This window comes from Lichenostomus cassidix, chromosome Z, assembly GCF_008360975.1.
Source record: "Lichenostomus cassidix isolate B80296 chromosome Z, HeHo_3.0, whole genome shotgun sequence".
NCBI classification, from domain to species: domain Eukaryota; kingdom Metazoa; phylum Chordata; class Aves; order Passeriformes; family Meliphagidae; genus Lichenostomus; species Lichenostomus cassidix.
In genome coordinates this window covers 51527275-51554669 of record NC_139511.1, presented here as the reverse complement: position 1 = coordinate 51554669, position 27395 = coordinate 51527275, and the positions used below count along the sequence as shown (strand labels likewise).

The 27395-nt window shown below is 38.1% G+C and overlaps 1 protein-coding gene, 1 long non-coding RNA gene and 1 other non-coding gene across 3 annotated transcripts; 2 read left to right on the top strand and 1 right to left on the bottom strand.

Moving 5' to 3' along the window:
- The first annotated feature begins 237 nt into the window (after nt 1–237).
- LOC146424894 (uncharacterized) lies at nt 238–1742 on the top strand. The gene is made up of 2 exons (XR_014847087.1): nt 238–531; nt 1549–1742. It is a non-coding gene; the product is annotated as an uncharacterized LOC146424894 (long non-coding RNA).
- LOC146424895 (small nucleolar RNA SNORA47) lies at nt 1198–1325 on the top strand. The gene has a single exon (XR_014847124.1). It is a non-coding gene; the product is annotated as a small nucleolar RNA SNORA47 (small nucleolar RNA).
- A 768-nt stretch (nt 1743–2510) lies between the features above and the next one.
- Nucleotides 2511–26399, bottom strand: AGGF1 (angiogenic factor with G-patch and FHA domains 1). The gene is given in 16 exon segments (XM_085043625.1): nt 2511–3595; nt 4403–4502; nt 5374–5501; nt 6458–6540; nt 6815–6980; nt 7336–7437; nt 9474–9525; nt 10747–10858; nt 12427–12778; nt 17238–17267; nt 17269–17307; nt 21502–21690; nt 23457–23603; nt 24331–24536; nt 24994–25090; nt 26045–26399. Coding segments are annotated over 16 exon segments (2184 nt in total). The 5' UTR covers nt 26225–26399; the 3' UTR covers nt 2511–3394.
- Nucleotides 26400–27395: the final 996 nt, after the last annotated feature.

Below are 27395 nucleotides of genomic sequence, written 5' to 3'. Positions count from 1 at the left end.
TCCTGAGACTCCACTCATTCATTCTTAGGATCATTTCTAAGTTTAAATGTTAAAAAAAGTCACGTAGGTGCATTTTTACACTCCTATATATGGCTGCCGCTTTCGTTTATGTGCTTGTCCTCTGGTAAAGTGAGGGATTCCCTAGTCCCTTGGCTGCTGCGGAGCGGCAGTGCAGCACACTCGCGGCCAGCTCAGAAGTCCGTCCCGGTAGCCCCGGCGGTGCGGCGCGGCGCGGTGCGGTCCGGGGCGTGCCCCGCTCCCTGAGGCCGCGCAAGATGGCGGCTGCGGCGGGGCGGGGCGGGGCGGAGGCAGCAGCTCCGGCGGGAGGGGCGGTCGGGCTCGGCTCGCTGCGCGGCCTCCCACCACAGCACCGGGAGCCGGGCGGCGACCTGCGGTTCTTCCCCTGCCCAGTTAACCCAGGAGCTTCAGGACAGGCAGAGCATGTCCTATTTGCACCGCTGAAATGACATCGAGACACTTGCGCACGGATGGAGGAGAGCCAGGATCACTGCTACAGCAACCCGTATGCAGGTATGCTCATCAACAGAGATGCGTTGCTGGATTAAAGAAGGGGATGAAACCCGTTTAGAAAGCAGAAAATCGCCGAGAAAAAAAAATTCCTACCCTGTGAGGTCACAGCAGTTGGAAAAAGACCACACAGGAAAAAAATCTGTTGGTATGCACCTTTCAGTACCTCTTTTTGGTAACCAAGATGCTGGTTTGACCTCTCTTCCTGCTGCTGTGGGTTTGTTACCTGCTGGGAGAAAGCCCCAGTCAGGTCCCCTTCACATAACCAGCTGCAGTAGCTTTGCTCAAACAAACACTGCAGTTTTATCCTATAGTTTGTCTGAAAAAGTAGTTCATGTGCAGATCATTCAGGGATGCTGCTGGCTTCGGTGTTTTGTTCAGCGCCTTTCACACCACAGTGACTGCACTCCCTGTTTTTATGTGCCAGCTGGATTGTCCAGCACTTAAGAATGTACCTACTCTTTCTTGATGTTAAATTTCAGAAATGTGTTTGCTAAGTTGGTAAAATTCAGACAGGAGTACAGAAAACTGTTTATGTAAACTGATTTTGTCCGTAAGAACTTTAGGATTATATGTATTCAGTAGCAATATTCATATGTAAAGCAAACTGCTAAAACTTCATGTTGGCTGTAGCTAAGTATCAGAAGATGGGAAAAACAATGGGATAGTTGGAGGACTGAGAAGGTAAGACAGTTATACTTTATACTGTTCTTACTGGTTATAGCCTCCAAAATTATAACAGTGCAACGGCAACTCATGTTCCCCTCCTGACATGAGGGAAAGCAGTACTGCCTTTGCACATAAGGCTTGCACACCATTGGTGGTTTTCACCTCTCATTTGGACTAAAAATTTTGTTACAGGTCACTAAGGTAAGGGATGAAAAGTCATATTTAGCTTAATACAAGTCTTCCTACTCAATAAAGGCACACAGCTGTTTGATGAGGATTACTCAAACCTTACTTCCACTTGGTTTGTTAACAATCTGTATATTAACAGCACCGCTTTTTCCACTTCCCTAGGCAGCATCAAGAGAGAATAGGATTTGTTGCATGGACACTGAACCAAGACTAAGCTTCAGCCCTTTATATGGAACTGCTGAAAGAGGAAGCTGCAGTACCAAAAGCAGTGTGACTTTGACTGTGTGAGACCATGCCTCTCACTGAACGCAAATGATGTCTTCAAAAACTTAATGAAATGCAAACTCGGTGATTCACTTTTCTTAGAGAAGTTACACTTGTATAATTAGGGAGGAGGTATGGTTCCTATTCACATCACATCAGGATTTATAGTTTGATTTGCTCTGAAGACTAGAGAAGTCAAAAAAAAAGGGGCAAAACCATTCTTTTAGTATACAGATTTTTTTCCTCCTACTAGCAGGAAGGCCTTTTTAGATAAATGGTGAACTAAAACTTAACAAGTACAGAACAGAACTTACAGAACAACATTTTTTTCACAGCCAGAGAAAGACAGCCTCTGAAAATGTGAAGTTGCCAATAAAAAGGAATGCAACAGCAAAGTACATAATAGAGCAATACTGGTATATTATTGCAACAACAGTAATAGATGTCCATTTCTAAATCAATAGAAAACTAACTGCTTACAAAGGCAAACAGTGACCTAATTTCAGTTACGCTGCTCCAGGCATTGACTGCAGATAACTGTGTCTTCAGCTCTGTCTGCAGAACTAAGGTGTGCTTCAGGTTGTAAACTCAGGTGCTTTTCATGATTTAAATAATAGACTGGACATTTTGCTTTATACTGTATGTGCCTAGATTAAGACAAATGGCTGGTACCTTGTTCTGGTTTTAATCCACAGTGCTTTACAGTTGCCTGCATGATCTGGGTATGGTGGTGAGACTACCAGATTTCCTTGGACAAGTATCAGAACTTCTACTTGAACAAAGTGGGATTAGGTTTTACTCATTTTAGAAGAGCACTCCAACATATGGACAAAATAAAATAGTATGAAGAAGCACACTGCTTAAATTGACAATGATTTATTGTGTTTAAGAACATTCAATAAATACCAATCTTTTAGCTGCAGTTTGGAAGTCCTTCCCCTTCGAAAATCAGCTGTTTGTGTTGGTTTTTTTCTGGCATAAACTCCATTGCCAGCAATGGATGTATCAGAAAAAGAAATTAATAAATACAGACAGCAGTTTTCTAAGCATACCTCTTCTTTTAAAGGCATGATACAGATTTACTAAACAAATCTCAAACAAGTTCTTCACAGAAGAAAATTTTGCTATGAGCTGTCTCTGAACGTTGTTTTCTTCACTAATGCTGGTAGTTCATTTCATGGAGTATTTTTGAACAGTAATGTTGAATCATTTAAAAACAAGCCTTTCCCCTCTTTTCCTTTGCTTAAGGTATGCTGAGACATGTAGCTAGTACTGAACTGCATGAATTTAAGAGTGGTGTGCCTCTTGCTGCGCATTTAATGGCAAACGTGAAGAAACAGCAATATGGTACTTTGTTACTAGGGATCTGGGGCATTTTTTTCATCTGACTTTAAACCACTGTTCAAATGTTAAAGGCATCATATTAAAGTGTAACAGATGTTCTGCGTAATTTTCTGTGAAGTGTAGAAACACAATGGAAGATTCCTGCTTCGGATAAGAACAATTTTCAAGTACTTAAATTTGAATATCCCTCTGAACTCCATTCATTTCTTATTAAAAATATGTATAAAAAGCATGAAGACTACAGAAAACCAATTAACATAAGAGGTAATTTTGAGTAAGTTTTTTCACAACTGTATTTTACATATAACCAAACTCCTGCTTTAGCAAAAGCAAAAAGAATAAAAATAAATTCTCTCCCAACTATTTACTCAGGAATTACCTTGCTGTGGGACTAGACACTTCAGTTTACAGTCCCTCTAACCCAAGGTGTATTCTTAGGTGTGTCCCTTTGTGATTTAGGGTCTTGGAAGTTTTCAGCAAACCTCTCTCTTGCTTTCTCCCAGTTCTTTTTATTCTTGCTGTGGATGAGCTGAACATCTTCAATAGAGGCTGGTCTCCTAGCACCCAAACCAGCATGCTTCTGATGTAACTCAAGTTGGATCTGTCAAATACATTATATATTGTTGTAACTGCAAGTTATGTATTATAAATACTTCAAATTCTATTTTTGTAATAGAAATTCCACCCTCACCCCTCAAGCACTTCTCTTTCATGTCCTAATACACCTAGATCATACATGAACAGTACTGTTAAAATCATGAGTCAAATCACCACCTTTGGAACGATGATCTACAGTGCTGAATAATGTCCCCTGCCACTAACATTACTGTGGAATACACCTCACTGAGTGAGCAGCATGATGCCTGTGCTGGCTAGTTTGAGAACACAGGGCATGGTGTGCTCTGAGCAGCACTAGTGCCAAAAGAAAATCATCTCGGGTGACAAAAATGGAGCTAACATAGCTGCCACAGATGCCCATAACTTGGTGGCAACAGTGACTTCAGCTAGCTTTTCCTCTCTCATGGTCTACCACCTAGCTTGGTTTTTGTGCTACATCAGCCACAGAGAAAGTGAGGAATTCCACCCTAAACTGATCTTCATATAATTTAAATTATTCCAATCTTCCTCCAGGCTTTGTATTAAAATATGAGATTATTAATTCAATGGCTAGTCCTCTTTTCTTAGTTTTGTCATAAACACAGTCTACTGAATGGACAACACTATTGAAAAGTTTCAAAATCCCTTATTAGTCAGGGAAAAAATAATTTGAGATTAGTCCTACTGAGATTATTCTTTTGTGAGCAGGATTTCAAAATGTTTCAAGTGAACAGTGGCATCCAATTAGAAACTTTTCACTACAAATACATTTCTATTATTTTTGTTTCAAGTGAAAACCAGAAAGACCTACCGGATCCTTCATGCCACCACCATCCTTTCCCAGGCCTTCCCCCTTCTTCCATCCCATCTTCTCCAACATTTTGTGTCCTTTGTTGCTGTTGCTGATTTCACTTTGAAGAAAGTTTAAGATAACTGATAAGCAAGAGTTAATATAAAGAGTATGCTTTCAAATACTGAACAACAGAAATATACGTACATATACTGCTCTAGAAACCAGGAATCAATCCATCAAGAGCTATCTGTACGATCCTTGCTTCATTTTGCAAGTTCTTTCAAGAATACCTTTGACTAACAAGCTTCTGGTCAGTGTCACCTTTCTTAAAACTTGTGAACTACTTGCTTGCTTTAGGAGTTAAAAGATACATCATGGATAGGAGGGTATGGATTACACTAGGGAAAAGGCAAGTATCACTCCAAATCATCCTAACACACCTATTGCATCATCTCACACTTCCTTTTATTAATTTACAAGTTTCTTGAAAAAGCTCCAACTACAGCTACAGAGGCAAAGTAACAACTGAAGGAACATCAAATGACATTTAAGAGGTACGTAAATACATGTCCTATGACTGGCTAGATATTGACAGTGAGAGAAGCTGCAGGTGAAAAATCTGCATGTGTACTATTATTGGAACTGAATAGAAAAAGTAAAAATTGAGCCAATTGAAAAACAGACACTACTGAAGACGTCAGCAGTGCAGCTGGGGAGTTCTTTGATTTTTTGAGTCTGTAAAGAAGTGATCTAAGCATCCTAACTGCCAAGCTGATTTCTATATGGAAAGTGAGGAGTTAATAAATAAACATGTAAATGGGAAGTGTGAAAAGCTTAAAATGATCTAGCTCTCCTAACACAATATATACAGGTAATTTGTAATCCAACGAAGTGTATGGTAGTAACAAATTGATACTTATATTATCATCACTTTTTTAGGATTCACAAGAGAAGGACATGGGGCATACTTTCCCCCACCCCCAACTTACATATGAACAGAAGCAGAACTATCGTCTCTCTGGAAGGTTCCTTCACTTCCAATGGTCTCTCTGCGTTTTCCTGCTCTGTCTTTGTACTTTGGATTCTTCACTGCCTTGTTGTCATCATACTCTGTGTTCTTTCCAAACAGATGAAATTGCATCAAGACAAAGACAGTGGGTTTTAAATTCTGTATTTTTGATGATTTCATTTTTTCCCTCCAAAAGTATGGCACCTCCAGCCAATTACATTAATTCTAAATCTTAAGACAAAATCCATAATCCTTACTTAGTATTTTCTTATCTTACAGGCATACCTTGTAAACCACATTATTGCCATCCTCACATAATATTGCCAAATTCACTAATTTCACAGAAGCTGTAAGTAACAGATTCTCTTGAATCTTCTCTTGGTATGAAGGGTCAATCGCTCCATATTAAGCAGAAAACCTTGAGGACATGCCACTGTTTTTATATATAAATATTTAGCCCGTTCTTTAGCAACTACTTTTTTCAGAGTAAATGATAGAATTCAGCATGTTTACAGATTCTGTATCAGTATTATTATTTTGGTACCTGAACAATGTGATAGAAATTATGGCATTCTGTCTTCTACATGAATATTTAGTACAAATGCTGGGAGTAACCACATAGTTAAAATTATCTCTACAATGGAAGTAATTTGAATACATATATACTATATTGCCTGTATGCTCATGTTGATATTCTCCTGTGGACTTAAAAATCTGAAAAAATTCCCTCTTCCTTCCATATTTTTTTCAGTTACTCATTATGTTTCCTTTCCAAATATACGATAGCACAGCAATTTGGTGAAAACCTAACCTGCAGAAATAAAAATAGAAGTGTCTTGCAAAATCTTAAACTTCAAAAGGATTAGGAATCTTGCACACTTTGAAAGGACCTTTTTTCTAACTTTCAATGGAACTGTCATGAGACAAACCAGGCTAATTTTAAATGCATTTGAAAATTTCTCTGATTCAACTAAGTCTTCAGCTTAAAATAAGAATCACAAAATATTAAAAAAGAAGATAAGAAACACAAGATTACAAAAACTTAACTTCTACTGTAAACTCACCTGTAAACCATATTTTACCCGTATTTGTTTTAATGCTTTTCTTCTGACTAACTCTCTCTCTTCTTTGCTAAGTGCTGGGCAAACTAAAAGGAAGAACACAGGCTTGATTTTATAATTACTAATGTAATAATGTATTGAAACATAAGACATATGGAAGAATTATTGTTCTAACATTATTATACACAGACACATATACCAGGAAGAAAATACATGATTATGTATTTTCTTCATTATATTCCCACTCTTCTGTATTATATTCCCAACTGACAAGAAAATTGTATGAAAACTGAACTACTTATTATGTTGATAAAATAAACAGCTGTAATAAAAAATATATCCTGTGATAACATGACTAACCAGAAGACTCCTTTTTCCTGTCCAGGCGAAGATGTGCTCTAACTTGTCCTGGTTCACATCCATCACAAGTATCACTGCCAGGGTGAATATGAAAAGAGAGCACAGTTTCACCAATCTTCACTTCATCTCCATGCTCCAGGATGTAGGGATCACATTTTGTTTTAGGCTACAGCAAAAGAAAAGTTGTGGCATGCAAGTTAACTACTCATGTAGGACATGAACTCTGTTTCATGCACACTGCTTGCAACTCAGTAATTCACCTTGGTCTTGCAAATGTAGCCAAGTTATTTAAATACAGTGGGTATCTCATTCCATCAACTGCAACCATAGTGGATTTTTCCTAGTATATCCAAACATTAAGTACTGTAAGTGGCCCTAAAATCAGAAGGGAATCAAGGCAGACATAAACGTATGAAAGAAGCCATACAATGGCATTGTAAATGATTTGCCATAACACATTTAAAATGACCACAAGACTAGACTTCTGCTATGTACACAGCACTAAAACAGTAGGTACTCACCTGGAGAATCTGATTTCCATTAACAACTGTTCCGTTCTGACTGCCTTGATCCACAAGAACATAATTTTGTAAATCGTGGTCAAAATATACTTCTGCATGGAACTGATAAAGAAAAGCCTAAGTTAAATGTTCTTGTTAAGCAAATATTTCACCATTTAGATTTAGTTATTTAAGCTAAAATTTCAGAATACGTTTTGAATATTTAAAATGGCTCTGTAAGTTAATGCAGTATTTCACATCGTATGATTTCATTCTTGTGAACTGTAAATGAACAGGCCACAACCACATGAGCTAACATATACAGTTAACAATGTGGCAAGTATGCTTTACTTAGAGAACTGCAAGATTCAGTAATACAACCTTTTTAACTGTTCTTTCAAGTAACAGGCTTTTTGCTTTTAAGGTATGTTATAGCACTCCTTAAAAAAAAAAAAAAAAAATCTCATTCTGCCTCCATTTTCTTGGTCTTCCACATCTGAAATAACTCCCTTAATGCCATGCTTCTGTAACTTTCACGTAATTCCCCTTCTCCTGAATCTTAACACCCAGGAGACAATGAGTACCAATCATTTGCTGTTTCTTTCATCTCCTTTCTGATACTGAGACCAACAATCTTTTTTTTTTTTTTTTGTGTATGGTTGCAGTTGTATATAGGTATTGCTCCCAAGCCCACACAAATCAGAGAAAGCGCAACTCCTGGCTAAATTCAGAAAGGTATACACTACCTCCAAAAAAGGCCAGTGAACAAACCAAAGTACCAACTTCTCCAGGCTACTAAAACTTAGGGTAAAAGCAGCAAGTCTAAAAAAGTGACTGTGTCAAATTTGACAATTCCAAGCAATTATAGTAAAAATAAGAAAAAAATGCAATCAATTAAAAAAAGAAGAAAATATTGGCTAGCATTTCTTACTAAATGGAATACTCCCATAATGATGGACACTGACTAGTTCATTCAACAGATATTTTACTTTCTATTTCTGCTTCATTGAATAGAACTAAAACTTCTTCTATATTGAATAGAACTGAAACTTTTTCTAAAGAGGCTAAATCTGCAGGGTGTAGTATTTTTTAAAATCTTGCTTTCCACTCAAGAAAAGCAAACACCGAGGCTGTCTATGGCTAAAAATGGAATAGTGAGGAAAACAAAGTAGTACATAACATTTTGCTTCTGCAGATACATTATTTATTTTTTTGCCTTTGACTCCTTAACTGAAAAGTAACGTAACTTCTTATATAAACTGTCAGTACCCATGAAGCACTAAACTGGTAACATTACAGAAAAATAAAAACGTTTTGGCTTCTTTATTCACCTCATTTCAAACACATGCCTGAAAGTGTTATTAATAGCAGGGAAGTATTTTCTCTGGAAATTATTCAGTATGAAATATACTGGCTGATTAATGAGAACTATCATCTGAAACAGACACAGTAAAGTGTGTTTCACGACATACTTGCATTTACAGATGTTTTTAATGAATTTTTTGTTTGGATGACACATCTTTGTTAATGTACAGTTTTCTTTTATTAGGAGTGCTATATTTAGGGTCTATTTTGAAGTATTTAGCAAAACAGAGCACAGAATTTATCCTTAAAATTTCTTAACCAGAAAAAAAATTTCTATTCAATCTACACTTGAAAGGAATTGTTAATTTTTCAAACTTCCTCTACATCATTTCCACAGTTGCCTTAAGAAAAATAAAATAAAACCTTTTGCTCTGAGCATAACTGCAAGGATTGCATCATTGCATTTGTAACAAAACTCTTACTATCTAACATCCAAATTTTATATACCACTAGTACTTAACAGGGTTTTTCCTCAAGTTCAGTAACTACGAAATTCAAGATTAAAAATATAATTTTACTGTGCATTACACTGTAGATAGTAAACCTCCACTTCTAAAATAATACACAGCTTTTCTCGACTTTGAAAACAGTTGCTTGTGTTAAGTTCCCATTCAGTAAAATAGCGTGTGTTTTCCTTTATTCAAAATTCCAGTTGGGCTAAACCCACATGTCATTCTGAAATTTCTTCCCAAAAAATTAACATGATCTTCCAGATTTAAAGCCATAAAATCTAAATTTCATTCATACATTTAAGTCTTCTGATCTACCCTTCAGCAGACATGAACAAGAGTTACCTTACTGACTCCAACTTCAGGAATCTGCAGTGTGTGTCCAACATCTTTTTCTCTGGAAAGGCAAGTTGATATATTAAATCACAACAAATTAGAAATAGGTCTTATAAGTGACATACAAAAGGTATATTTCAGTGGAACCTTAGCTATTAAGAATTTTTACAGATATAAAACACTGTTGCTATATACACAATGTAAAGACTTGGTTCAGGTCCCTTCTGCCATTTGTATAAACTGTAGAAAGCAGATGATTAATAAATGATCAAACAGTACCATTAAATTCTTATCTATAAACCTGGCATTTCTATCTAAACTTTCATGTAATTCCTGTAAATAACAGTCTGAACTCCCCATCCTTGAGGCTGTTCAGCGTTTCTTGGCATCAATGGTGAAGTTGAGTTCCTGGTTGCATTAGGCAGGTAACACAAGAAAAGAAAGAGTAATCTGTAGAGAGTGGGGTTTGTTTTGTTTTCATTTTTTGTTATCAAAACACTGTAGCAGGAAGAAGGGATTTGTGTATTAGATCCTTATACTAAGGGATTAAGAAGCAATGCAGCTAGTAAAGGACCTACATGCAAATTCTAAGCAGAGTTGTCTGTTGATCTTCATGTACATGGACTCCCCACCTCTCTAAATGCACATCAAAACACATCTATCAGCATTACCTAGGAGCAGCTTTTCCAGGGTGAGGTTTTAGTGAGCACAGAAGAAAGTTTTATGTCATCATTAAATTCATAATCCACAATGAACAAACCAGATTTAAAACTGTAAGAACCATACAGTCTAGCACAAACCCCAACTTACTATCTAAAACCAATGAACAAACCCTTCTGAACTTTGAATGTCTGAGGAAGTCTAGGATATGCTTCCTTGCAATCCTGAATTTCTTAAGGGTGTTCTTCCATTTCTGAAAACAAACACTTTAATGGTCCAGAACAAAATTTACTTACTTTCTGGGAAACAAGTTTTCAAAGAAGGACTTGCAGCTATGCTGCAACTGGGGCCCAGACACAAGATCAAGCTATCACTAACAAATTTTCAGGTCTGCTGAGCTGCATGAACTGTGTATGCGGTTACGTTATAAGGACAACACGCTGTTATGTGACCCCTGACTTGAATTTCCTACTGTGGACTTACCAAACTTACACCTCACAATGGCTGCAGGCTAGGAAGAGAAGCATGAAGAGCAGAGACAAGCAATCCTAAGTGCTTTGCACAGCTTTCAAAGTGAGGTAGTTTCAGATACATATAAACAGAAAATTTCATTCAGTTTTACCTTCCAATTGTAGCAGGTTTCACAGCAGTGATAATATAAAGTGATCCAGTCTGTAGAACTGGTGATCTTATTACAATTACTCTGATACAAGGAGGCCAGATCTTTTCTTCATCTAGAATTATATAGAAAAAACCCACAATCATTACTAGCAACAAATTACAGTTTTACTTTTATAGTCCATAGTTTTCAGAAAACTGATAAACATTCAGACATCACCTGGCTGAATAACATGCAACTTTCATAAAAGGAAATGTGTAACCACATCTGAGAGAAAACTTTGATGAGATTATTGTTTCAAAGGCTTTCTGACTGCACATCAAAGTATTATTACAAATGTTTTCCTAATTCTGATTATTAACATGTGGACACCTCTTTAGTTATGGCAATAAAATACATATACATTCACATAATTTTCTAGTATATTATACATTCATGAATCCTTAATTGCAACACATTAGAAAGCAATTTCACTTTGAGAAAAGGCAGCACCTTTTTGTTCACCACATCACAGACCTATTGCATATCAAACTTTGTATATGACAATTTCTATGTCAAATGTATTTTGACTAATTTTTTCTCTTATGAGCACTTCCATCAACATGGATAAAATAATAGAGCCTACAGATGCATATGCTTTTTGCCTCATTATCCATTAAGATACTATATTCTAACAGCTGTATGAATGCTGTACTTGGATGTATATTTGCAGAAATAGTTTCCAATGATCTCAGCTAGGAACAGATGAGAAGACACTACCTTAAAGGGTAGGAGGGAGAGAAACTGTCTTCAGTTTTTACTACTCCAGCATTACTGCAGAACTGGCTATTAAGAAAAGACAACTTAGTCTAAAAGCATAATCGTAGCAAGCACATTTGGGTTAGAATTAATGACTTAGAATCTGAGTAGTGAAGAAAAGCATTGAAAACATAAGAGACAAACTGACTTTTTCTCTGTGAGCAGGGCATAGGCTACAGTACACTTTTCTATAGGTTGTATTTCATTCTGTGATTCAGAATATCCTTTGCATATACACAGTTCTGAATGGCTGCATCAAGCTTTTCACAGGTAACCTTAATTTTTGGGTTTTTTAAAGGACCTAGGAGAAAGGACCTAGGAGATACTTTCTTTGGTATAAAACAGTATACAGGTTTCCTGCCTACATCCGTTTCTTACAAGTTGCCACTGGAATATACACAAAATAGGATTTCAGCTAGTACTGACTACTCTATGTTCCTTTTCACCACAGTAAACCCATCTTGTGTTGAATTGTACACAATGGTTTACAAATAGTATCAGAAATATTGTATACTAATTTAGGAGAGTTAATACACAGAATTACTTTGAACTGCTGGTCTAGAACCCCTATATTAGCAGCAGACTTTCTTTTCTCCTTTCACTTTCCTAACCTAACCAAATTTTATTCAATCCCTGAGGTTTATACATAAGCACAGATGTTATACTCAGAGACATCTTTTATAAAAACACTACTACTTACTTTTGTGCAAGTGAAGAGAGGAAAAGAAATTCTGGTAACATATAGTATTTTTTAATTCAAAGTATCCCAAGTCACATGCTTTTATGTATTTTTTTAAATTATCCAAACTATCTTTTTTTTTTTTTTTTTTTTAACAGAGTCCTGGAAAAATACAGTAATACCATATATTATCCACAACAATTCACCTTCATTTTCTGAGTCTTCTGAATCATCAGTTTCTTCACTTGTTAATTCCTCCTCACTGTAGGTTTCACACTCAGAATCTGTAATTTCACCTTCTTCTGGCTCACTCTCTGTGTCTGGTGCTCTACTGTCACCTGTACATGCTGCAGTGTCTGGTGTACTTCTATGCGAATGTGAATTTATACCGTCTGTAGAAATGGATTCTTTGGCTGTTAGACTGTTCCGTGGTTTTGTGTCCATTTTAGTCTTCTTTCTTACATTTGGAGACTCATCCTCTTCAGTAGAACTTACTTGCTCATTAGTGGAAAAGCAATTCAGACTGTTAGATGATTTCTGCTCTTCTGTGTCCAAATCCTGGAGGGGAGTTATACAATGTTACTGTCTTTACAAATTGAGTTTTTTCTAAAGAATGCTATTAGCCTGGACGTAAATTCTTTGCTTAGGAAGAATTATTTTTAGAACTACTAAGAAATAGTTAAATTTCCAGAAAGTTTTACGCATGCAGTCAGCAGAACATTTCAATAAAAACATTTTCCCATCCTGTTATATGTGACTGAGACCATCTTCTATTTGCGAAAGTGTGACTGCCCTCCTGTTCTAAACTTTACTTATTCCTTCCTCTTTTCTCACACTCAGAAATGTTTAGAAACTTTAGAATCTTGTCCTCATTTTCAAACTTGTACGACATCACCCTGAATATTTTCCTATTTTGCTTTTATGACACTAACTTCTGCCCCTCTCTTATTCAATTCTTGCAACTTGCTTAGAAGTTCTTTAATTGATCTTCATTGTATCTTCCTCCTGCTTTTGTCTTCTTTTTTATTACCATGGTCCAGAATATCTGCAATGCCCACTCATGCTTCACCTATAGACCTGTTCTTTCTCCTTTCAAAACCACATCTTTAACAGAGTCTTTAATCAAGATGGCAGATAGAGTGTAATCTTAATCTATGTAAAACAGTTCTACTGAAAATCCATTTTCTATTTCAAAAAATTTCTCAATTTCTCTCCTGAATATCAAACAGATTGGATCATTACATGTTCTTCCACCTCCACTTACATCATCCTCAGAAAGAAAAAACACACCAACATTTTTTTAACTGAGAAATCTAAAGTTATGTATTCATTTTGCCAGAGTACCTTGAAAATGTAATTCTCATTCTAGTAGCTTGACAACTATCTTTAAAAAAACAGAAGGGAAAACAAGAAGAAAAAAGAGAAAAAAGAAGTGGCTTTAAAAGATAAACAAAATCTCAGATTAAATTATGTACCATTTTGAGTTAAGAGTGAATGCATTCAGTTGCCTTGAATTGTATCAAATATTGCAACACTGCAGGTAAAAAATACATCCTTGACGTTTTTCCACGTGTTTTCATAACCATGCATTTTATATTTCAAGATACGTGAATAATGTGAATGTTAACATCATGGAAATTAATGCACTTTCAGAATTGTAAAATCACATCAGTGGCACAGACTAAGTCAAACACAAGAATTCCTCTCACCTGTTGGAAAGGACACAGTGTAATTTTGAAACACATTCAGTATTGCAGCAGGCTCTTAGATAAAAGCAGTGATTTTTAAAAAGCTTTTCATGCTTTGACTGAAAGACTTTATAATGACTGAAAGACTTTATAATGCACTAGCCCTTCTCCCTGAATCCTCTAAGTCCTTGAATTGAAAGGAACAGGATTGCAAGGTCACACAGTTTAGACATGTGGAATTGAACACATTAATTCCATTAGATATATTTTTGGACAATCTGATTTTTCCTTTTATGAGTTATATTTTTCAGTGTATTTGTCTACATTTATGTTTAGTATGGGTATTAGATTGATACCAAACATATAAAGGTGCTCTCCAATCTAAAATGTATTACTTCCATAATAATGTAAACTAACAAAATAGCTCAGGGTATTCTAATCTAATCTAATCTAATCTGAAAACAAAGAAACCACATGGTCTCCTCAAATCACAAGCAAAGTGAAACAACACACAACTGTGATGCACTAATGCCCAAGTACAATGCTCCAACCATTTAACTCCTCCACAGTGAATCCCATGATACACATTTTTGGCATAACTTCAGGTATTTTAAACTACAAAGTAAAAAGCTGCTGTTACAAAGCCTGGCTACTAAAGAGCAGAGTCTTGGATCTGTGTTGAATACAGGAATTAAAAAAAGAAAAACTCTTCTAAACAGACCAAGTATTCCATACATATATTCATTCTAAAATTTTGCCAACATGACCATTAAGCCTCTTCTCATCAGTTTCTGTATTTTTCCACATTTGTTACAGTCAACTGTTAAGAAAGCAAATAAACTAAATAGCTAGCTGCTGATAAAAATGCAGTCTTTGCACTTAGGAATCCTTGTATGAAATCAAGAATTTAAAAATTGAATATGGATTTTGAGCACTTCATGATTTCATGGATCTGTATTAAAATGCACATCTTGACAAACTTTATAAAACATTAAGTGTGGAGATACTTAATCAACCCTAGAGCATTTGAAAGGATCTTATGGTGAAGAAATCCTTTTCCATTATGTATGACTATATACTGGTTTCGGCCAGGGTAAAAATAATTTTATTCACAGTGCCTAGTGTAGTGCTGTGTTTTGGACTTGTGTTGGACGCGTGGTTGATAATACAGAGATGTTTTATTCATTGCTGAGCAGGGCTTGCACAAGCCAAGGCCTCTTCTGCTTCTTGCACTGCTCCAGCAGCGAGAAGGCTGGGAGTGCACAAGGAGCTGGAAGCAGACACAGCCTGTATAGCCAATCCCAATTGTCCACAGGGATATTTAATACCATATGGCATCATGCTTAGCAATAAATGCAGGTGGAGGGACAAGGAAGCAGGAGGGATGTTGAGAATTTGGCCTGTCTTCCCCAGTTACCGTTACCTGTGCTGGAGCCTGCTTTCCTGGGGATGGCTGACCACCTGCTTGCCCAGGCAAGGAAGCAGTGAATTAGTTTCTTCCTTTTTTTCTGCTTGGACATGTGGCTGTATCTCAACCCACAGATTTTCTTACTCTTATCCCTCCCATTCTCTCCCCAGTCCTGCTGGTGGTGGAACGAGTGAGCAGCTGCCTGGGGCTCAGTTGCTGGCTGGAGTTAAACCACAATAGACTACCAGTGCTAACACAGAACATGTGTAGAAGGTATTAAAGTGTTATTACGCAAACAGCTCCTAATGCCTTGCCTCCACACAATGCTTAAAAACCAGGAACTGGCAGTACACACATTTGGTAAATATTACCCTGAACAATGCAATAAATTCTAGCAATGCACTTAATTTCTCAATGACTAACTAACTCTTCATCTCAAACTCATGCTACAAGACACAAAGTATGCAAGTACATGCTCATCATAACCATTTTTTACACCATAATATTAGGCACATACTTTTTTTCAGTGTTGCTTTGCCCAATACATCTAAATAGTAGACCAACAGTCATGAGTTAGACATGGATTGACTCTATGTGATCCAGGTTTGAAAAACTTTCTATCTACTGGGTATTACCACACGATCTCAGGGATTTTTCACTCGAAGTTGAGAGGGCTGATCAATCTGATTGATTATCAACTATTTCTTAACTACAGAGTTGAGCTGGTTAATATTTCTGCATCCCTGACAAAGTAAGCCACAAGTACTTTGAAATCAGAATTTTTATGTATCCTATGAGGACTGATCTTATAGAAATAGCAAATCATGGTCATATGAGTGAACTGATGGTTTTGCTTTATAAAGAATAGGCCACAAACTACTGATTACAATGACCTTTTGAAATGCAGACTTCCCTATTTAGAAAATATATATCATTATTGCCAGTGAACTGTTTCTACTGAAAAATTAGAAACATTTTAAGCATTTAACTATACTTTTTGCTTTACTGTTACAGAGCAAGACATTTTGTTTTTCAAAACTCCAATTTTTCTGGATTATGGCTGATCAACATCCATGTTTGTGCACTTCTTCAGCAAGCCTACAAATTAGAATTTATTACTGTAAGCATAATTAGCTCAGTTCTAAGAACTGCACTGTTTAAATGGCACTGTTTTTCCCCCTAAATTTATTTTACACAAAACACAGAAATATATAAAAATACATCTTTTCACAAATGTGCAGCCTGTTGTTTCTTGGTTTGCTAGAAGTTCAGTAGGTGATTTAACAGAATCATGGTTCTCTTCTACTCTTCTACAGGGTTGAATAGTATGCCTTTACACTGACTTGCTCAATTTGAAATACCTATCTGAAATTCAGTATCTTACTAAAGAAACATTTTCAAACACTTGAAAATAGCTCTTTCACTCAAATGACTAAGCTTTCATGTGCTAAAACAATTTCACAAGTTCTTCAGTTATTCTCATCCACCCTACACAATACTCAATTTTCCAGTGCAAAAAATCTAATTAAATGCCAGAACAAGAAAGTTCTTCCTACATTACACAGGGGCCATTTATACACTGGTAGACAGCTCTGAAATATGGGGAACACCTAAAGAATGAGTAGTTTCTTTAGTCCAGACCCTTTATGTTACACAGTGATGCTAAATACTTCTCTCCACAAATATTCTAGAATGCCATCAAAGTTTTCTTCAGATGTTACTTACACAGTTTTTAAAATACATTTCAAAGTTACTTTGCAGGTGAATGAATTTTGATCAAAAAGCTTTAAAAAATTTATTAATTCCTTTAGGAAAAAATGTATCTAAACATAAACTACTAGATGTTATTTTTCCTTTAATAAAAATATCAAGGTTAAAGGTAAACATCCATGGACTAATGTGTTTGTTGTCTCAACTCTACCTTTACCAGAAGCTGCCAATCCAAAAGAAGAAATCTTCAGATTAGCCATGGTTTCTGTCAAATGACGTACCTAAAGATGGGACGAATATCAGCAAAAAGTAAACTACATGTGATAAAAAAGTAAAAATCACTGCTTCAAGAGTTCTATGGGAAATACTACTAAAACCACCTTGTCTCTCCTACAGAGGTAGCTATGATGTATCTATAACAGAGAAGAATATGGTAGAAGTTAATTTTGAGCACCACATGGAAATAAAATTTACTAGGTGGTAGTTTGAAAATAAACTATTTTCAATTTAAAAACAATTTATGGAAGAAAATGGCATATGTCAGAGCTTCCTTCTAAATTTTGCTATGTATTTCTAATGACCCCAATGCAGCAAGTAGACTGCAGGATTACTACTGCACACAGTGTAGTCTCCAAACTGTATGGAAGCCCTGGATCTCCACATTGGGCTAGACATCCTATTATCATTTATGCCACCTCTTTTTTCTTCTTAAAATTTTCCAAATTTACTTATTTAAAGGTTTTTCTTGTACAGAAGAAAACACAGTGTTTCTTGTCCCATCCTTTTTCTAACTGACCATTACAAAAAGATACCAGAACTAAATGATATGTCTGAAAGTTCCAAAGTATTCCACCAATCCTATTATGCGACCTGCACAGAGACTAATACTTCATCCTGGCAAAAAAAAATCCAGACTGTCTATTAAAAACAAGCAAGTAGAGACAGTATACTTCGTTTTGCAAGAAAACTAGACGTAATATAGTATAAAGCAAACTGTTTGTAGTAAAGTTCCAATACAGTGACTGAAAAGAAAGGATCTCTATAAGGAAAGTTCTTGTATAAATCAGGAATTTTCCCCAGGTGATAGTAAGCACAGGAGTTCACTGTCTTTTTACAATTGCAAACTACATTCACTTTAGCAGATACTTAAGAGTGTTTTCTTCTTTGGTAATTCAGTTTGAAATTGTAATAATATTTTAATATATTAATTTTATCCTTTACATTCTCAGAATTATATTGGGCTTTTTTAAGAATGCTACAGTATTTGTGGACAACTCACTTGCCAATTTCCTACTTAGAAATAAATACTATATGTAAGATAGCTCATATTCTTCACAATAGCAAGAAAGTAAACCACCACAAAAAAACCCTCCTGTGACCAGAAATAGAAAGTTAACAGATTGTTCCAGTTACAATCTTTTCTAAATAAGAAATGTGTTAACTTTGGTTTAAATTAAGTCATTTAAGAATCACATGCAATTTTGGTAAAAAATATAGCTACGGACACCATCTAAATAGAAATATATACTTAATAATCTACACACACAGCTGCTAAATTGCCTTATTTCTTGTATTTGGCAATTTTAAAAAATACTGAATGTCTATTAACGTTTACATTTATTCCTTTAACTGAAAAGGAGAGAAAAAAAATTAAGATTCTTTAACTACTGCTAATTATCTTCCCTGCTTCACATGGATATTCTTATAAACCACCTCAGCTTCACCCAAGAATTATAAAGTTTAGGGGGTGTATGACATGTTCCCAGAATCAGACCCTGCTTTCTTAACACTACTAGTGGTCCACAGCCTGGGCATTAAACCAAACACTTCTCCTACCTGTACTGTCTGTTGAAAAAGAAAAGCAAGTAAAACCTGTTTTGGTCAAGAAATGAGGCAATGCTCGGACCACTTTTCAGGCTAGCAGCACAATTTAATAATCAATTGGGAAAAGCAGAACTGAGGTACTACTAGTCTTCAAAAGCACTGTCATAACTTTAATAATTTAAACCATGTTCAGGGGAAAAAAAGGGGAGAAGGCTGGGCAGGAAGTTTGGAGAAAAGCATTTCAATAGACGATGCTTCAGCTATGAAGTCCTACTTAAAACTTTTCGTTTTGTTCTATCATGCCAATACCAGACTAAACTGGACAACAATTATACTGCCAAAAAAATAATACCATGCATCTATGCACTTGCCCATACAGCTTATAAACTAATTTTTCAGTTCTGTAACAGAAAAATATCATCTTTCATCCTAGCAAATCTTAATATTTTATATTAATGTAACATGGATTTTTTAAAATGACTAATAACCACTAATAACCACAATACAAGAATAAAATATTTTAACTCAGCTATGAAAAATACGTCAGTAAGGTACTTTTCTTCTTCTAAATCTAGCAGTGCGTTTCCAAAGAAATGCACTGACAAAAAAGCATTCTTTTCTTTTTGAAGTTTGAAATGGTGAGTGTTTTATGTTTCACTTTGTATTCTCCCTGTTTTTGTTTAAAAAAATTTAAAAAGGCCTTGATTACTTCTCTGACACTGACATTCACTCCTTGTTCAGAGAAGGAAAAGATCTGTGCATTACAGTTTACTTTAAATCTTTTCCCTGTTACCTTGTTGGTCAAACAAATTAATTCACAAATAAAGCAAAGTACTCAGTTTACTCCGTTCAATAAAACACATGGGAAAAAATGGATGTTTACCTCCTACCTTGTGACTGTGGAAGTCTCACAGAAAATATCTGTTAAAAAGACTAACTATCTAAAGAAAAATATTGATAGAAAGTAAGCCAAAGACAAACCTCTATTTCTAGTATAATCAGATTACAGAAGCAGACTGTGATGGAATTCTAAAAAGTAGTCAGTATTATTTACTAGGTCACAACTACATGTGCCTTAGAACTTTTGTAAACACTTTTGTTCGTATAGGTAACAGTTCATCACAGAACTAAATTTGAGAAACTTATTAATCAGTCTACGATAAAGACTTATTCCTACAAGCTTTTCATGGTTCTTTCCTGATGCATGATGAATAGAGTTCTTTATTGACCATTGCCTTTTGAAAGTGGCAGAATGCTAATTCTAATGCTAATTCAGCATTTGCACAGAGCAGGTCCAGAACCTGGGCGCTGGTAAAACTGCACTTCCATTGCATTAGCTCTCTTAAGTCTAAAGAATCACTATACTAAGTGTGGCTAAGATCAAGCTCTCCAAATGGAAGGGTTTATATGACGTTTCCTCAAGGAGTAGAAATTCCTGCATTAGCCAAAATTTGTTTATAAAATGTGTAAACAGTCAACAAACCACTATCCATTTAACCTAACTGCACTTGTTCTTAATGTAAATAGTTTCCATTTTCAAATCTTTCAGACAATCTCACCCTGATAAAAATTTTTTAACTGTGCACTGATGCTATGTAACATGTTCAGGTACCTGCACAGTAACATAATTATTTCAGATTTCAACCAATCTGGTTGTCTGAGGCCTACAAAATGAAATTATGTAATGTTTAAAGCAATGGCTTTGAAGAATCCAAACCACAGAGCACTCAAACTAGAGCAATCAATATATTCAATCTTACCCTAAAATACTAGAACCATTTGGCAGAATAGGATTCAACATCAGTAAAAGTGTTCGTAAGTGAAACTCCTCCTGAGGTTTAATAGCTGCGTTAGAACTTCTTGGTGTTTAGGAGTGAGTAATGTTTTTCAAGGCAGTCACTGTTTACCACATGGTATGCTTTCCCAGCACTCAGAAAAATTTTGTAACTTAAAATATCAATTAATTACAATGGGCATTTATCAAGATGCACAGCTTATCCACACACTAATGACAATGAAAATATATTGACCAAGTAAAATATCAACAGGAGACCACAATACGCAAAGAAATAGAACTTCAAAGACACCGACCCCAAATGATTGCAGAGTTACAGTAAAATGCCAGTGGACTGAGTTCTGCAATGAAGTCACAGAGAAAGGATTGTGTATAAATGTATTTTCAAAATTTGCAATTTTTGATTCAGAACGTGAATTTGGAAAAAACTCAGCCAAAACAAAAGACCAACAACAAACCACAAGCCAAAATCACAAAACCAAGACACTGCCGCTAACACTGAATTTTTGATGTAAATCCAGCCCACACAGCACTCTTAATTGATTCTATTGTGCCTTGTAATCAAAAAATTTCACTGACGCTCAATTTTAGACTCTTTTACAGTTGGATACTAATAATATTGAAAAAGCAAGGGGATCCAAGTTAAAAGTTTCATCCTTAATCGCTCAATGGGAAAGTTATTTTAACACTTAACTGCATGTTAGCAACCCGCTGTATATAGTCTAAATATGTTTAAATAGTTCAAAAAAATAAGCATACATACTCTGCACAAAACCAAGCCCTACAACCTATAAATTGCATAATGGACAAAAACCCAACAGATTTTGCATTTTCTCTCTGTAGGTTCTGAAGTTACCTTATACTCATCTGCAGCAGTCCACTCTGGTTCTTTTCTTTTCTTTTTCCCCTTTTTATCCTTGGTGTGCTTAGTACCAGAGGCCTGGTAAGACTGCAGATCCACTCGTGAATGAAACTGGTATCGGCCACTTTCCACATCACAGTAGTAATAAATTCCAGTTGCTGGGTCATAATACAGTTGATTTTCCTTTATAAGGAGTAAAGAACAATGTTATAATCACTTCAATATATTGTTCAAAGAAACACTTCATTAATAAAGAACTACATTTGAAGTTTGATAAAATTAAAGGACTGTGGTGGCTTGACTCTGGATGGCTATCAGATGCCCATCCAACCACTCTTGTCAATTCCCCTACCTCAACAACACTGGGTAAGAAATTAAGATCAAAATAGCTCAAGACAGAGAGGTCATTATCACGGGCAAGCCAGATTCGACTTGGAAATAGTTAAAATAGAGCTGGAAGATACAGGGCAAATCAAAAACACCTCTCCCAGTCTCTTTTTTTTTCACAACCTCAATTATACCACTTAATTCCCAACTCTTCTACCTGTCCTCTGCCACAGGTAGGGGAAGGTGCAGGGAAATGGGAAGTTGGGAGCTGAGATCAGTTCATGAGAAGTCCCTTTCTGCTGCTACTTCTCCCCTGCCCAGCACTGGACCTTCAAAAACTGCTTCAAGCCTGAGTCCTCCACAGGCCACAGCTCCTGCCACGGAGACCTGCTCTGGGCTTGTGTGTGGGATCCTCCATGGACTGTAGGGTAGCTGCTTCAGCATTGTCTGCTTTATGGACTGCAGGAAATTGCCTGCTCTGGTGCTTGGAGAACCTTCTCCTGTTCCTTCTTCTTTGCCCCTGGTATTTGGAGGATTATTTTTCACACTTGCCCATCCCATACAGACTCCACTGTGCAGAGTGTTATTTCTTACACAGCTTTCAGAAAGGCCAGCTTGTCTAATGGCTACGCTGTGCCCAGCAGTGGAACCAGCTGTGTCCAGGCAGCCCCTGGCCTCCTCTCACAAAGGCTGCCTCTGTAGTCCCTGACCCCATCATCAGAACTTTACCAGTAAAAATAATATGGTAACATTTCCTGTAATTCAGAACATTCACTGACCAAGAAAACGTATTTTTTTAGATAATTGTACTATAAATTTTAATCTATAGCCCCAAACATTTATGTATAACTAAATCCACAAACTGTCAAAAGCCATGGTATCCTTTAACATCTTAAAAATTAGGTCCAGAAGCATCCCAAAAACAAGTAGTTGTGCACCTCATGCATTTTTTGAAGTTGAGTTGAATTAAACACTGCAAACTCTGTTTTCAATACAGTTCCACTGGAATTTGTGACTATATACGTATCTGTTTACATATTTGTGTACATATATACACACGCCCCTCACAGGACAAAAGGAAAACCTCCTCAAAAGCTACATGAAAAATGTATAGCAAAAAGTAACCATAAAGAAATTCTGATCTAACCTCTTTTTCTAAAGAAGTATCTTCTTTCTTGTAGCATCAAACTAGCTGGTAACAGTACCCAAGTAAAAGCACAAACATTTGTGTATTTTCTCTCAACATGCTTTTCACTGTGGAGATGCAACTGACTTATTTCAAAAATACGTCTTTTTCTAAACAAGTCACCTTAAAGCTCAAGCTTTTAGGTTTGAAAGAGTTACAGATCAGCTTTATAGCATAAAATTTCTACAATGCCACATAACTTAATGATCTATAGGACATCAAAAAGAACAGAATTAAAACCTAAATTTGTATCCTAGTCTCCTACCTTTAATTTGACTGAAATAATTAAAAAACTAATTAACAAACTTCTAACACTATTCATCTTCAGTAACCTGTTTTTTAAAACATAACATCAGGTGTTTGTTCACATCAACTTATACTAATAAAACTTTTGCAATAGAGAAAAAATGCCAAGGATTTTGGAAATTATCCTTACTGAATTGTAGTAGAATCCAGTGCTATGGTCATAATACAATCCTGTATTCTCATCATAAATAAATCCGGTTTGTGAAACAGCAGCCTCTGCAGCAGCTCTCAAGCTCTCTGCTAAAGAACCCTCTGGTACTGATGTTTCTTCTGTCTCCTGAAAACAGAAAGTAAGAAAGGTAAGTGCTCTATGAACTTGGGACTGCTTCAGAAGGCAAAAATATGCCTGCAGTTTACTGATAAACTCCTACTGATTTCAGTGGGACCAAGACTGCAGTCTGCATCTTTCACTTTTCCCACGCTTTACTCAAAAGTGATTCATGTCTAAAATACACAAAATGAACATCTTGCAGAGCACTCCTAAGACACATTTCTGATCTCTGTTCCATTTTAGTTGCTAGACGCTAAGGTGCAAACTCAGTTAAGTGAGTGACCCAAGAGAGGGCTGGAGAGCAGGGAAGAAAACCAACCCACCACAATATAAACAAATAGACCCCACCAAGAATGTTCTTCTCCTTATATATTGCTTCCTTACGTCAGTGGAAGAAAAAATAAAAAGTACTATTTAAGAAAATCACCACGGACATATTGGACATACTCCACTGATTAAAAAAATCCTGCTTCCAGGCCATGTATGACATATGTGCCTTTTTACAAAAACGCTCGAACTCCAAGACACAAATCATGTAGCATCTACGAGGATGCTACACTTGGAACATACCCCAAAAAGAACTAGCTTTGAAGTACAAGGGTATTATCAGCACCAGACCATGACAAAAAATCATTTCATACAAAGATGTCAGGACCAGACGCGTATCTTTTTAGATCAAGTATTGACAGAGTACTGATTTCAAAATTGGTAAAACCACAGACAGTCCAAAAACCTGTGAATTCTGGATGAAAGATTCCACTTCTCCGTCTTCAATAACTTTGGTGCTATCCTTCCCTAGCGGAATATTAACACCTGTCTCCAATTCCTCTGTGGAATTATGCTCAGTGCCTTCAGTCCCATGATTGTGCTGCACTGGTAGTTCAGATGCACAATCTTGAGTATCAGTGTGATTGTAATAATCTTCATAGTAGTAATAATCTGCAGGGCGGAGGCAAGGAGAGAAAGAAAAGTTAAAGTTGCATAAATTAGCAAAGGAGAATTTTACTAACGCAGTTTAAGGACACTAAATCTTAAACTGGAAATTTATGCAACTAAGTAGTTGAATGAAAATAAAATATTAGGTAGTGCCTCTACTTGGAAATTATTCTACTCCTACTGAGCAAATTATGTCTTATATTAATGTACTTCAAAAAGGTATGTTTGTAACATGAGATTACTATGCAACTATTTACATCAGCATGAATTCTGCTAGTCCATGCTACATTTTATTCTGAATTAATGGCTTGAAAAAATAGGAAATGGTCTGAAAGATAATGCCAGGTTACTGAGTTTAACTTAGCAAAGGATACAGACTTGAAATGTATTTCATATTACAAAATTTTCAAACTAAGATCCTGTTCCAGATCCCCATTTAAACAGTCACCACCCCCTCTACCTGCTTGTGACCATGCAGCACAGTCCTCTGTCTGTACTTCTATACTAGACGTATCTTTCTTCTTTCTATTCTGGATTTCTTTAGTGAGTTCTTCTACCTGAAAGAAAAATTGCGTGTTAAGAACACAATACTCCATTTTAGTGGTCTGCATCTCACAAAAGAGTGTCAACCTATTCTGCATTCCATAATTCAAACAAAGCACAGTGGCATCACAGGTGTTTCAAGTGATTTTACTTGGCAGGACAAAATTTTGTATATGAATGGTTGTCATAAAGAAATATAACTTCTGCTCGCAAAGGAGCAACGAAATATAACTAAGGTTATTTTTAAATGCCCACCCTGTAAAGCTGGATTTCAAGCAATGACTACTGTTCTGTGGTGACAACTGTGGCATTTACAAATCACAAAATCCCAGAATATTCTGAGCTGGAAGAGACCCACAAGGATCACTGAGTCCAACTCCTGACCCTGCACAGGACATCTCTAAGAATCACACCATGTGCCTGAGAGCATTGTTCAAACGCTTCTTGAACTCTGTGAGGTTGGTGCTGTGACCACTTCCCCAGGAAGCCTCTTCCAGCACCAACCACCCCCTGGCTGAACAACCTTTTTCTAATATCCAATCTAAAATTCCCCTGACACAACTCCAGGCCATTCCCTCTGGTCCTGCCAGAGAGAAGAGACCAGGACCAGCCATCTGCCTCCCCTCATATGGAGCTGAACACCGCGAGCAGGTCTCCCCTAAACTTTCCTGTTTTGACATATGCATTCAGAGGGCAGCTCTTCCACTCTTCCTTTATCTCACACTTTGTTTAATAAACTTCTTTCCCTCTGCTATATATAATTTTTCTGTCTGACTGCAAATCCAACCCTTTGGCAGAGAAGGCGTTACCGTTCTCACCACCAGGCTCTGACTCGAGACATCAAACCGGCTCTGGCCGCCCGCAGGCCACGACAGCCCAGCGGGCTCCGGCTGGAACGGGCATGCCGGGTGGAAGGGGCGAGGGGAGCGCGGCCCGAGCGGCACCCGGTCGGGGTCTGGCGGCCCTACCTGCCTCCTGAGCGCCTCGCCGCCCTCCCGCTCCCGCCGGTACAAGCGTTGGGTGCGCCGCAGCCGCCGCCGCGCCCGCTCCAGCTGCGCGCGGCACGCGTCCAGCTCCGCCTGCAGCGCCGCCACGGCCTCCCGCTCGCCCGGGTCCGCTCGGCTCTCGGCGTCCGGCGGGGAGGCCATGGCCACCCGCCCGCCGCTGCGCCGCCGCTCAGCGCCCGCCCGCCGCCCGCCCAGCGACGCCCGCGCGGCCCCGCCCGCCGGCCCCGGCCCCCGCCATGGCGCCCGCCGGGCGCGCGCGCCGCCGCCACACCGAGAGCCGTCCGCCGCGGCGCGCCAGGGTCTGTCCGGCGGAGCGGGAGCGCGGCCCGGAAAGGGAGCGCGCCCAGCCGGAAGCGGCGCGCACGGTAGCGCGCATGCGCCCGGGCGAGGCGTGCGGAGGCCGCGGGGCCGCGCAGGGACGGGCAGGGACGGGCGGAGTGCGGGGCGTTGTGGGGCATCGCGGGGCGCGGGCCGGCCCCGGGAGTGAGCGGCTGACACCGGGAGTGCGGGGCTGACCCCGGGAGTGCGGGGCTGACCCCGGGAGTGAGCGGCTAACACCGGGAGTGCGGGGCTGACCCCGGGAGTGCGGGGCTGACCCCGGGAGTGAGCGGCTGACCCCGGGAGTGCGGGGCTGACCCCGGGAGTGCGGGGCTGCGCTGTGCCCGTGGTAGAACGGCAGCGTCGGGGAGATGAGGGGTGAGCAGCGGTCCCCAAAGGCGGGGTGGCCTCGGGGCCGGATGTGCTCGGAGTGCGTTGCCGACCTCCGCCGTCACCTACGCTTGGTCGTGCCAGGCCGAGTTTGCTGCTGCTGGTGGGCCTCAGGGTACCAGCTGCTTTGCTTAGCAGAGTGAGAAGTAATTGTAGCGTATACTTTTATACAAAAGTAGACAGTACGGCATGGTTTTGTTTGGGTTTTTTTGGTGCTTTTTTGTTTGTTTTGGAGTGGGGAGGGGGAAGTTTCTTGAGACTTCTCAGTCAACACTTGGGAAACCACACCATATCCTGGCTAGAAATTGCGGTGTTTGGAGGGTGTTGCTGCTGGAGCCATTTAAACAGCATTCAAACTCAGTGCTGAGAGCTGCACTAGTGCAGTCCTTTATAAATTTCTGTTCTGGGATTTCTAGAAGCAGTTGCAGAAGATTCTCTGGTTTTCCCCCGTGCCCCCTCTCAATATTGCAATTCTCCAACCTTAACCTTGCAGGCTTCCTTTTTGAAGTGTTCTTTGTCTCTGAAGACCACAGTGCTTCTCAGTTGTTAATAAACTCTGATATACTCTGTTGCTTTGTGTCTTGCTCCAGAAACGAGAAGTACA